The sequence below is a fragment of the Lycorma delicatula genome, chromosome 2, assembly GCF_047948215.1.
Source record: "Lycorma delicatula isolate Av1 chromosome 2, ASM4794821v1, whole genome shotgun sequence".
NCBI classification, from domain to species: Eukaryota; Metazoa; Arthropoda; class Insecta; order Hemiptera; family Fulgoridae; genus Lycorma; species Lycorma delicatula.
The window spans coordinates 27,372,514-27,385,668 of record NC_134456.1 but is presented as its reverse complement, the minus strand read 5'-3'; the positions used below and the strand labels follow the sequence as shown (position 1 = coordinate 27,385,668).

Below are 13,155 nucleotides of genomic sequence, written 5' to 3'. Positions count from 1 at the left end.
ATTTTGTAAATTCATGTTAAGCCATCAATTTTTCCTGTAAGTAATGATGTTCATTGTACAAATTGAGAAGTGAACAGAGAGAAGGTGTCATTTGTAGAGCTGAAAATCACTCTAATTTTTGTGACCTTAGTATCCTGAAAAGCTACAGTTCATTTAAGTGAAGAAAGCTGTAGAGAAACCACACTACTCCTTACTTTGCACAGTAAACCATATAAACCATACATTACCTAGTAAAATATTGTTTGTTGTACATGAAAACCATGTCATTTTCGAAAATGACTTGAAGTCTTGTATCTCAAGAATTTTACATCTGAGCTGCTCAGAAAAAATAAATATTCTCAACTTTGCTGGAATAAGGTTTGCAATAAAGTAAAGAATAATCAGGAAATAAGTTATTTAATTTAAATTAGATTCTCTACCTATAAAATTTCCTTCCAAATAATTTGATAATGGCTATGTCTAAAATTTAACATTGCATTAAAAAAAAATTGTACAACATAATAGGACCCACTTATTGAAAAACTACTTTCTTGAAATTTTACTTTTCTTAATAGCGAATATTTTGCGCTAGACTGTAAAATTAACCCGTCGTTTAGCAACCAAAATCCCCTGATCGAAAATGCCCAATAGACTTTTTAGATATTTATTTGTATACAGAACAAGTAAAATGTCAAGAATGGTTACAATCTAAAAATAGTATTTTTTTATAATTATAGTAATTTCTCTTTTACAATTTATACATGAAAGAGCAGAAACTACTATAACTACAACAGCTATTTTTTTTTCACAGAAAAGAATTTTAATTAAATAAAATAAAACATACACTTTTAATGATTAATAAAAATCAAGTTTTTTAACAGAACAATTTAACATATTGGCTGCAGAACAAGTTACTTATGTCTTGTATGACCATTTACAGTGAAGAACCCTATTTGCCTTTCAGTTTCTCTTCTGTGTGGCAGATGTACTTTTCATATTTCCTACGCATTTATTATTTTTTTTAAATAATACTTAATAATTCTAATGTTAGAAGGATTCGATTTGTGCCAGAACTGAGCAATTGGTATAACAATTGTGAATATAAAATTCAAAGTTTTATCAAAGACAAGTAGCATTAGAAGAGGCAAAAGCTTACAAGTTGCAGGAATCCTGTAACTCTGTAGTGGAAACACAAAACCTGGACAATGATGGCTTGTGATGCATGAAAATTGCATTCATAATTCCACAGCCATGTTATTCACAAAAAGATAATTAACACAAAACTAAAATTAAAATACTTTTATATTTTTTTACAGCAATGAATATTTTTATACGCACAAGACAGGTATGAAATAAAAGTTAAATTTTAAATAAAACCATTTACAGGTCAAAGAACCACACAGAAAAAGATACAAATACTAACACATGTAGTAAGCACACTTGCAGCCGCTTTCTCCAAATGAAAACTTCTAACACTACGCATACTGTCTGCATATAATGTTAATACATAGAGTTCACCACCTTTTAAAGAAATGACTAGTCGATCATTTGAAATAAAACATGCTTGTGCACCTTCCAGTGTTATTTTAATATTTTCTTGAACCTCTAAAAAACAAAAAAAAAGCAAAATCATTATTACATTAGTCTCAATAAACAATAAACCATACAACTTTGATAAAACAAAACAATGTTCAACTGTATAATATGATAACTATTAGTTTGACACAAACTGTACTCAAATTATAAGATTAAATTGCACACTATGGATATTTAGAAAAAAAACTAAATTTTTGTTCAATCTTTATGAGAAAATTTCACAGAAATACAATAGACACATACAAAAGAAAATCATTTTCTGTTATAAGTAATTTCAATAAAGTATAATAACACAAAAATATATTTTATATCCTACATATAATGTAAAACAAAACCTCTTTCACAGGGAGTTTAATCTTCATCATATAAAAAACAATATTAAATCATTTTTGTTGATTTAGAAAACTCAGAGAAGTTCATTTTCTAATAGAGATGTAAAAATTCTGTATTGGATTATTAATAATATTGTATATCTAATAATGAATCAATCAGGTTTCTTGTGACGTCTCAAAATTCTCTGAAGGTTTTATGACAAATTTTTTGGCCATTTATTCCAGAATATAAATACTATCTTGTAATTACCTCAAGATATCATAGTGAAAAACATGGCAATTTTGATATTATTAAAGACTAAATCTGTTCTAACTGCCATTCGTAACTCTTATCAGATTAATTACATACAATCAGTTTATTAATATAATGTAATCTAACATAATTTTCTTAATTAAAAAGAAAATTGAGCAAAATAATGGAAGTATATTTGATGTCCTGCACAAATCTAAATTTCTTTCAGAATAATTCACAATTAAAAAATGTTAATTTCATATAATTCTAGAAATGTTCATTAAATATTTATCTCAAAAATATTCATAATACATACAATATTTATAATTAGCATATGAATACTAACCAACAAATAGAAATAAAATTAACAAAACAACTTGGTTATGGGTTTTATAAGCTAATAACTGTACAAATAAAAAGTATTACAGAGAAGAACTCTTTAAGGAATCCTACCTTCTAACCATTATTGTCTACAATAATTAAAAAGTTTCAAACACTACATTAAAAACAGATTATTATAAAGGTATGTAATAAATAACTTACTTAATGGAAAACTTGTGCTCACATCAGTTATGGAATTAAGTGATACACCATATGGAGGAACGCTCTGATTAAGATAAATTAATGCATTAACTGACATAATTAGTGTACCACCAAGCGGTTTTCGCACAGGAACAATCTGGGTACAATCCATTGGTAAATTATTTACAGACCAAATAACAGGATGTACACGCTGTTGAATATTTAAAGAGATTGCCACCATACAACAGGTATCTCTTCTTACAGCAATTCGTCTACAAATATAAAATTAAAAAAATATCAAATATAAGCAGAATTATTTTATCAATGCTATTAGTTTGAAATTCATACCTTACAGCCATATAAAACTGTTTATATTCAACATAGTATAAACTAGCATTCATTCCTGTTTACAGAATGAAGACAATTTTATATGTTCTAATAAATTTCTTTAAAAAATGTTATTGTCAATAAAAAAAAGCAAACTCATATAAATAAATTTCAATAATGCATTAATATTCATCTTTAATAATATTATAAATACATAGAAAATAAAATTCACACCTAATTACTCATGTATATTCCTTATGTCTCATGAATAAAACAAACAAACAAAACATATTATATATATATATATGTTTTACAAATATATATATATAAAGTAATCAAACAATGAGTACAACGGGATTGAAAATATTAAAATAAATAGTAAATACCACATACAGCATAGTAAGAACATTTATCACAACAAAATGCTTTTGTGATCACTTATAACTGTTTACTGCTTTTTTTTCTATTCTATCTATTTAGTGCTTTTACAGAAAACTTCTGCTTCTTCAGAACAGATATTTTTGTAAATAATTAAATAATACTGAAAATTGTATATAGATATTACAAATTATATATCAATCATTAAACTAACAATACTGCTGCTATAATATATGGGTAGATAGTTATCTATTTACAGTTAGAACTGTACACAATAACTATGGAAGAGTAGTTCATTTTACTTTAATAAATGATATTAAATAATTGTGAGAGATTAAAGTCACTAAATTTCAATAAATGAAATTGATTTCCTGACACGTACTTCTACAGATTTTAACAATTTACTTTCCTGGGTATCATAGTTCTAGAGTTATGCTGCAAGAAGTAAATTATGGTAATCAAATCAAAAATTGGGGTATGGGTTTTCTTTGCATTTCTTGATGTTTCATGATTCAGGGACCCCAAAACACCAAAAAATTGGGGGGGGGGGAGGGGAATAATGTTTGTACATATGTACAACGTATGTGCACATATGTATATACATCCTTTGGCATGTTTGAAGCTTAATTTTGACTAGATATATCATTTTGATGGAATTTTTTTCAGACTTGTTTATATGGGGCAATTTGTTGGTAAAAAGTTGGGGTCAATCTCCAGGGTGAGGTGGAGTTTGGGGATCAATTCTCTCAAAATTTTGTAAACATAACCCCACTTTATAATAAGCTCAGTAGATGCTAATCTCATTTGTTTTTTTTAATTTTCTCCTTTCCCAAAAAAAGCTGTCTATTTATTACATATTATTTAAGCAAATTTTTTTTAATGTCTTCCTAGGCATAGAAGTAGAGCAAGTGACAAAAAAAAATACTTTTGGGACAATAATGGGGATGGGGGAGCCAATCAAAATTTAAAAATATCAATTGCTTTTAATTTTTCAAAACTTTTTTGATTTATTTTAACTTTTAGTAATAATAATAATAATACAATAAAATTTCATCATAATTCACCCCCATTCAAAAAATAAATCTTGGGTAACTTTTAACTGACTGTACATTTTCTATGGAATTTTTTTTAGTTTCTTCCATTTTACATAGTAAACGTAGAAAAAAAATTATAATTTATTGGAAGGTGATTCTGCAGGTGGGTGAAATAAAAAATACCAATCTTTTGAATTTTTAAAACTTGTTTTGTTTCTAAACATATAATGATAATTTTACAATAGAACTTCATTGTAAAAAAGAAATCTAAGGTAACTTTTTTCATGAATAATTAATTATTTTACCACAGATAACAATAAATAATCAATGACAGGAAATTATTATAACTGTTCGATTTTTTAATGTTATTTTTATTTTTAAAAAATCCCTTTAAAAAAAAACAACAGAGATTTCTACAAAAGCACTAAACAGAAGTAATGTAAAATAAAAAAATACTAAGTAGTATAATAAATAATTTTAATAAATATTCTGCTATTAGGAGAGAGCAAATAAAAAATTATCTACACCTTTCATTCTACTATTTATTTACACAAAGGTAAGGATTCAACATGTGCATTATTTTTCTAGTCACTTCCTTTGTCAATGCACTTGGTCCAGCAATCCACAAGCTTGCATATTCCTTCCAGAAAGAAAGTTTTTTGTAGCAAGCCACTCTTGCACCACTTCCAGCACATCTAAGTCTATGGAAAATCGACAGTGATCCAAACAGATGAAAGTTGGAGGAAGCAAGATCTGGGCTGTAGGGAGGCTATTGCAGTACCTCAAAATTCAACTTGATGATGATTTGAATGGTGTGGCAAGCCACATATGGGCAGAGATTGTCATGCAACCACACTTTCTTTGACAACAGACCTCAGCAATTGTTGCAAATTGTTGGCTTCGCTTGTTTTCCAAAATTTCACTGTAGCCTGTGCTGTTGATCATGGTCCCATTTTCCATGAAATCTTTCAATATAAGATGTACTGCATCCCAGAAAACAGTTTGCAAAATCCTTCCTGCCGATGGCTCAGTATTAAATTTTTTCTTCAGTAGATGGAAAAATTCTGGGTGTTTCCACTCCACACTCTGATGTTTCAATTCTGGCTCATAGTGAAGAACCCACATTTCATCACCAGTGACTATTCTGATCAAAAATATGTCACCTTCCTTGATGAAGCAATCAAGTAAGCATTGGCAGTGTCAACATGTTTGAGCTGGTCTTCTGCAGTAAGCTGTCTTTGTACCCATCATGTACAGATTATATGGAAGCCACTCTCATTGTGAGTGATTTAACAGGCAGAAACATGACTAATGTTCAAAGAAGACACTACCTCATTGATGGTAACTCACCAGAAATATCACTCAAGCTTGCTGAATCTTGTTGCCCATGGTGGAAGTTGAACACTCTTCAACCTCCACCATGGGCAACAACATGACCTCCACATGGGTTCCTGCTGCCTCTTTCTGCATCACACTTCTCAAGTCTGCCACTTTTAAACTTCTCAAGTCACAAAAACCACTTTTACATGAAAAACACTATCCTCATTTGTGATAAAAGTCTACAATGAATTTCAGCCCCTTTCACACACCCTACGACCAGAGATTGGATCACTACTCATTGTTTCAATTTGGTGCACACTGCTATCAGAGCGGATATGTGTAGACTAGTAGCTTGAAGGCAACTGACACAATCAGGATAAAATTTTGTAGTGACTGCAGTTATACCAACTCTTAAGGACACATGCACAGAAGGTAGTATGACAACCTTGAACATGTGTTACGGCAAAAATACAGTACAATGCACTTTACTGAAATGCTATATAAACCATTTAGATATATATTTTTTCAGAAAACAGTGGGCCTCAAGACGTTTTTCTGTACATTGCAATTATAAAAGTAATGCATGACATCTTTACTGATGAGTAAGTGGTGGCTTTTATAAATATACAAGTAGATATTTTTGGGATAAAAATTCCCACCTTCTAGTGAATTCAAAAAAAAAAAAATTCTTTCCTATTTCTCCTCAAGAATCCTTTAGGAATAACTATGCCAAATGTCAGCTTCCTAGCTATTTTGTAAATGAGTGAATTAGTAATAAGTGACTAAGGAGTTTCATGTATGCAAATTTCATGTCTCAGCACTATGTCATTCATTGGTCACTGTCAAGATAAGTTTTGCAAATCTTTCATAATGTATTAAAAATACAGGCATCATTTGCCCTTTTAAAGACAGAAATATGTTTCAAGGCTAATGCAACTTAAAACCTGAGGTGTAAAAGTGGAACTGACTTCTTAAGAAACACTGAATGGCCTATAACTTCTGACTTACATGTAACAGAACATTTTAAGTTTAATTAAATTAACGCTTTTAAATTGTAGAAACTACAGAGTGCCACTATTCACAATTTTTTCACTATCACTGACCAAGTACTAAACGATATGAAATCCATCAACATTTTGTTCATAGGTCTTCTGAGATTTATCAGTAAAAATATTAACAGTAAGCCAGTAACATGATACTGATAAATATAGAGGTAGCTATTCAAATTTAACTATGTCAAAGTTACTGCTATTTCAGCAGATTCCTAGAATATGATGACTCCCTTAAATCTTCTATTCAGAAAAAAGGTGATATGTTTCAAGCGGACAACATATTCTACCACTAAATAAATTTTATTTTATGATTCAAGTGAGAATAATTAAGGATTTTCAAAACAGGACACAGTTAAAATTTAATGTAAAAATAAACACTGAATACCAAGATATTGCATTTTAAGTATTCAAAAAGAAATAGTACTGAAGGATGCAAAGTAAGGATAAGGGCTAATAGTTGATGTTCAATAAACCAGTTTCCTGAAGTCACTGAAATTAAAGAATACTAAATGGTTTTCTTAAATACTGCTGAAATTTAGAAGTAGCTCAGACCACAGTAGTCAATGGCAGACTTAACAATTTATAATGAATAATCATACCATGATAAACAAATGATAGAAACATGAGACAAATAAGATATGACAGGAAGGATCATTGCTAAAATATTTAACAAAAGTTCTAGAAATAGCCAATAAATTCAAGATAAAGAGTATCAAGCAACATCATTTTAAATCAACACATCTCACAGTATTAAGATTAAACACTTACGGACTTACAGGTTAGTCATTACAAACTTAAGATTACAACAACTTATTTGCTGTATCAATAGATAGATAATATTAGCAAACAAAAAAATAGTTCATTTCACAAACAAAGTGATTGGACCACAAAATATTATAACAAAAAAATAAAATAAAATTATTACAAAATGATCATATCAGAATGATATTTATTAATAATCTTATTCTTATGTAAATATAATTTTTTATATGCATTAATTGTACGTTTAATTTATTTTTATATAATTACAATCTTACCCAGCAAAAGTTTTAACTGGTTCATATAAAATAAGAAGAGTAGGCTCATAATAACCGTGCAAGAACTGTACATCAATTATGTTATCCATTTTTTCTTCTAAATCTTTTAAATGAATCATATATGATGCCAATACAGGAGCTTTTGGTCCAGGTGGTGCAGGTGTCTTACTTTCAGATTTTACAATTTCAGGTTTCTCTTCAGGAGCAGCTTCTCTTCTGAATGGAAGAACAACAAGCTTTCTACCATACACTAACATGCCAGCACAACGGCCCTCAGGATCCACACGAACAATAGGAACTTGATAATGCTGAGTCCATCCTCCCTGAATAAAAATATAAAAACTAAAATTGCATATCTTGTCTGTTGTATGTCTGCAGTTAACTCAAGAACCATTGACATGATTTATATCAAAATTTGACTACAGCATAGTCAATAGAAGAACTCTTGGATGGCTGCAATGTAGAAAAAATTTCAACATTTATAAACATAATGTGTACCAAAATTTAGAAAAATATTTGAATATTTGCCTGTCTGTTTTTTTTTTTGTTTTTCATAGTTTGAATCCTGTTAAAGTTTGGCACACTTTACAAAACAGTAAGATTTATTTTTCATTAACACAGGAAAAAAGTAAGGAAACAATAATTTAGTGTTTGTTTTGCTTATAAGTGTTGTAATACAACATAATTAATTTAACATGACTTTTTCTCATGTAGAAAAACTTCAATTTTCTTTGTTATAATTACTTTAAATAAAACAACATTTCTAGTACATTTCTATCGGCACACTATAAAAAATAGGAATTCAAGATCCACTCCTTAAATTTAGATTTAAATATGTTCAGATATTGCTCCTCTCTAATAGTAACACATATTTTTTTAAGAGCTTTCACCAAATAATAAGAAAAGAATTTAGAAAACTTACTCCTGCGTAAAATATCCACTTATAAAATTTATCTCCCACAAGCAGCATTATCATGAACATACATCTCTTGCAATTATTTATTATGTTTTTCTTGATAATTCTATAATGAATTGACCACTGATTTTTATTTGATAATATTAATAAATTCAAGTAAATAGTAAAATTTAAGAAAGATATTTTTATCTTAATGATATATTTTAAATTTTCATTGAAGAACACAAATTTCTAGAGCTACCTTCAATCACCAGTTCTTCATAAAAAATTACACATTTTTAATTTTGACAATTGCAATTTGTCAAATCTTTAAAAATGTAAATTTGGCAAATCAATAAAGGTTTGAAAATTAAAACAACATTTTTTTTTTAAATTTTTAAACTCTTATTTCATTTTAACTAATGTAATTTTAAAAATGTAATATTTTTCAAACTAGATGTTCACCTTAGAAGTTTTGAAAAAATGGCATTTGGACCAGTTAAGGATAGAGACGAATGGAAGGCAAATTGTCATTAATTTATTCCTGAGTTCATACACAATAATCTAATGAATAGTGAAGAAATTGTACTTCATAAATGCGTAAAGGATTTGTTGTAGCTTGGAGTACTGAAAGAATGATGAGATGCCAAAAATGACATTAAGGGAGCAATTGTTCAACAGAAGAAGGGGTTGACCCAGGTAATAATGGTTAGGTGAGATGAAGGAGGATTTGCCTGTTAGAGAGGGGAGAATGGAAATGTTTGGGGTAAAGTAATGGGGAGGGCTATCACGAAGGAGGCCAAGGCTCATAAAAAAAACTCATGGACAAACTGATGCCAGAGATACATTGGAAAATGGACTCCTCAACATAAAATAAGAATCATCATCTCCTTTTTTACTGCTTATGTGAATCCATTAATTTGGATTTCTTGCGGTGAATTTAGTGAAACTGTTACTTGTAAGGCTGAATTTCAGCCTTACTTGCATTTCAGAGGGCTTTACACACAGATATGGAGCAACCTTTCGATTGATCTAAGACTGAACTAGTTTGCTGTTGAAAACCACTTCACTCTTCACTTTTGTTAGTAGGTTTGGCATTGGTTGTTCATTTTTCTTGAGAATGATGTCTCATGTCAGGTGTCCCATAAGCGTTACATGGGACCTAAATACCACATGTACCACAGTGGTCTTAATGCTACAGGAATGTGATTATGATAATGGTAACTATATTATGACACCTAAATGTTTAAAGTATAATAATAAAAAATAGCAATGACATAACACCTTCCAAACAAAAATGTTGATGGATGCAAAATTAATGAATATTTACTTAAAAAAAAAAATAAACAATAAATAAAAAACAAAAACAACATAAACCATAATAAAATGAACATAAATTTACACATACAAAAAAAGTATGAGTAATATTAACATAAGATTTTTTATCAAAATATACTCACTCTCATATCATCTTCTTCAAAATAATGCAATGATAATGTACGCAAATCATGTGTTTCTAAGTCATACTCCACAACACTAAGTTTAGCATCTTTAAAACTTAGCAACAAAGCATCTCTTTGAGATCCAGCTAAACTAACAGCTTGCATAGACATAACATTACCAAATAATGTATAAGTGGCCAAACATTCTAACTTCATCTTGGGGGGATTTAATTCTGAAAATTAAAGAACACAAATTAGCCTATTACTGTAGGTTACAAAAGTAAATTCTCCAACATGGTGAGTACTGATCTTCTTTTTTTATGACGGCTAAAAAAGGAAGAAATGGTTTGAAAATAAAATTCTAATAACTAAATTAAAATATAACTTAATAATATTAAACAACAACAAGTTATTATTATGAACACATTATTTTGATAACAAAGGGACTTTTTTTTAGAAGGCCTACCATGATATATATACAGGTCAATCTATTTAAAGTGTTCCAAAAAAACATAAGCTGGTTGCTTGACCAATTCAAAAAAAAAACTGAAACTAACCAACTAGTTTCCTACATGTCTCAAGACATTAAAACTATTTTTTTTTAATGTTTTATTTAAGCAGTTTACCTGTGGCAGCCATTTTTGTTAAGGTGTGCACACCTATTTTTTTGACTGTAAGGGTTTACAGCAAACATCATAACTAAAAACCTACTGGTCCTAGAACGATGAAATAAAAAGCAATTTAATCATATTTTCTCAAGGTAAAAAAGATTGGTCCAGTGGTTTATTTACCTATCTTTCTTTTTTCTATGAGAAAATTACCATAAAGTTGAACATGAAAAACGGTGAAATTTCACTTTTGGTAACGTTTTTCAACAGGTATGGATGGCATACAATTTGAATTATAAAAATTTCAAACTTACACAATTTGCAGTGATTTTGTAGATGTTTATGGCAAACATTTTAAAATTTGTAAATATAATATTAAGTAAACTTATTTTATAATCACTTCCAAACACAGGACAAAATTTGAAACACTAGGTAAAGATGTGAACAGGTCACTGACTAATGTCAGACTGACCAATCTGTTACTGCAAAGCTAAATGATACAACAAGCATAAATGAACATGTTGCAACATGAATTTTCCTGTCAACTGGAAATGACTTCAAGTGCCTGCTATAACATGAACACTACAGTTAAATGGTTCAAACAAGTCTATTTCAACTATAGTAAAAAGTATAAACATATTAAAGTGCCAAGAAGATAAGAAACCCCCTTAAAGCACAAATTTAGTGAGTCAAAATGGTATCACTTTTAACAGGTTTTCATGATTTTTATTAGTACAATACACAAGAATCTTTTTTATTTGCTACAAATATCTACAAAACACTATAAGTTGTGCAAATTTGAGATTTTTATCACCAGCCTAGAGTAATTTGAAGTCAAAATTTGAATTTAAAAAAAAAAAAATAGTTTTCAAAATTTCATGAAAATTTATGGGTAAGTATATCACCATTAATATTATTTATGGCAAATCTACTAACATATACCTACATGTAAAAAAAAATAATTCAAACTGTGTATGCCATCCCTAGTTCTTTCTTTTTCCTGTTTAGCCTCCGGTAACTACCGTTTAGATAATTCTTCAGAGGATGAATGAGGATGATATGTATGAGTGTAAATTAAGTGTAGTCTTGTACATTCTCAGTTCGACCATTCCTGAGATGTGTGGTTAATTGAAACCCAACCACCAAAGAACACCGGTATCCACGATCTAGTATTCAAATCCATGTAAAAATATCTGGCTTTACTAGGACTTGAACACTGTAACTCTCGATTTCCAAGTCAGCTGATTTGGGAAGACGCATTAACCATTAGACCAACCCGGTGGGTTGTGTATGCCATCCCTGCCTCTTGAAAAAATTACCAAAAGTGAAATTTCACTGTTTTTCATGTTTAATTTTATTGGTAATTTTCTCATAGAAGAGAGATAGGTAAATAAACCACTGGACCAATCTTTTACCTTGAGAAAATATGAATAAATTGCTTTTTGTTTCATCCTTCCAGGACTAATGGTTTTTAGTTATGATGTTATCCGTAAACCATTACAATCACAAAAATAGGTGTGCTCACTGTAACAAAAATGGCCACCACAGATGAACTGCTTAAATAAAAAATTAATAGTTTTAAGGTCTTGAGACATGTAGGAAACAGGTGGGTAATTTTCAATTTTTTTTTGAACTGGTCAAGCAACCACCCTTGGGTTGCTTCAAATGGATTGACCCATATATATATATAAAATTATAGAACAGTTTTATCAACATTAAAGAGCTTAGAAACTACATGGACCAATAACAGTTGCAAAAATTATTAGAAAATTAAATAATAGCTCAAACTCAGATTTTTATTTTCTCAAATTATAATAGTCATAATATAGTAAAACAAATTACACTTGTATGGGGTGGACGGGAACTACCCTTACACTGTTGTAAATCCAAATTAATTGGGCTCTACTGCTGCCAATTCTCACCACTGATATAGCTCGCTGCTGCTAGAAAAGGTGGGTAGGATAAGCCATGGTGGGGATCAACCAGTGTGTTCATTTGTGATGGGATGACCTTAGTCGTAGTCTAGAACAATGGTGGATACAAGTGTATTCACTACCAAAGAACGGGTTTTAGCTTGTGTGTGTGCTCACAAACAGCCACACGCTGGTAAAACATTGAAGAACATTATGAATGACTTCTCTGTCCATTTTGGGAAATCGTCACAATCATGGCAAATGTTACTAACATGGGGGAAGGATTTTGCAACAGACAGTGTTCTTGATACACCACACAGTGGGATGCCCAGCACTTGAGCTGAGACGTATGCTGCTGTGGAGGGATTTAACGATCACCAATGAAATCAATAGGCAAACATTCTGCAGAGTTAGGCATTTCAAGATCAACAATGTGACACCATATGTGGAAGCATTTGAAAGTTAGTTATCTGTGAATGATCGATGAG

The 13,155-nt window shown here is 29.9% G+C and overlaps 1 protein-coding gene across 1 annotated transcript in view; it reads right to left on the bottom strand.

Moving 5' to 3' along the window:
- The window catches only part of Cpsf160 (cleavage and polyadenylation specificity factor subunit 1), an 86,288-nt gene that overhangs the window by 69,136 nt on the left and 3,997 nt on the right, over positions 1–13,155 (bottom strand). The window contains exons 3-6 of the mRNA XM_075358570.1: positions 10,165–10,379; positions 7,810–8,132; positions 2,683–2,933; positions 1,403–1,584 (exon numbers count right to left, since the gene is read on the bottom strand). Coding sequence (XP_075214685.1) covers positions 1,403–1,584; positions 2,683–2,933; positions 7,810–8,132; positions 10,165–10,379 — 971 coding nt within the window. The remainder of the gene's footprint in view (positions 1–1,402; positions 1,585–2,682; positions 2,934–7,809; positions 8,133–10,164; positions 10,380–13,155) is intronic.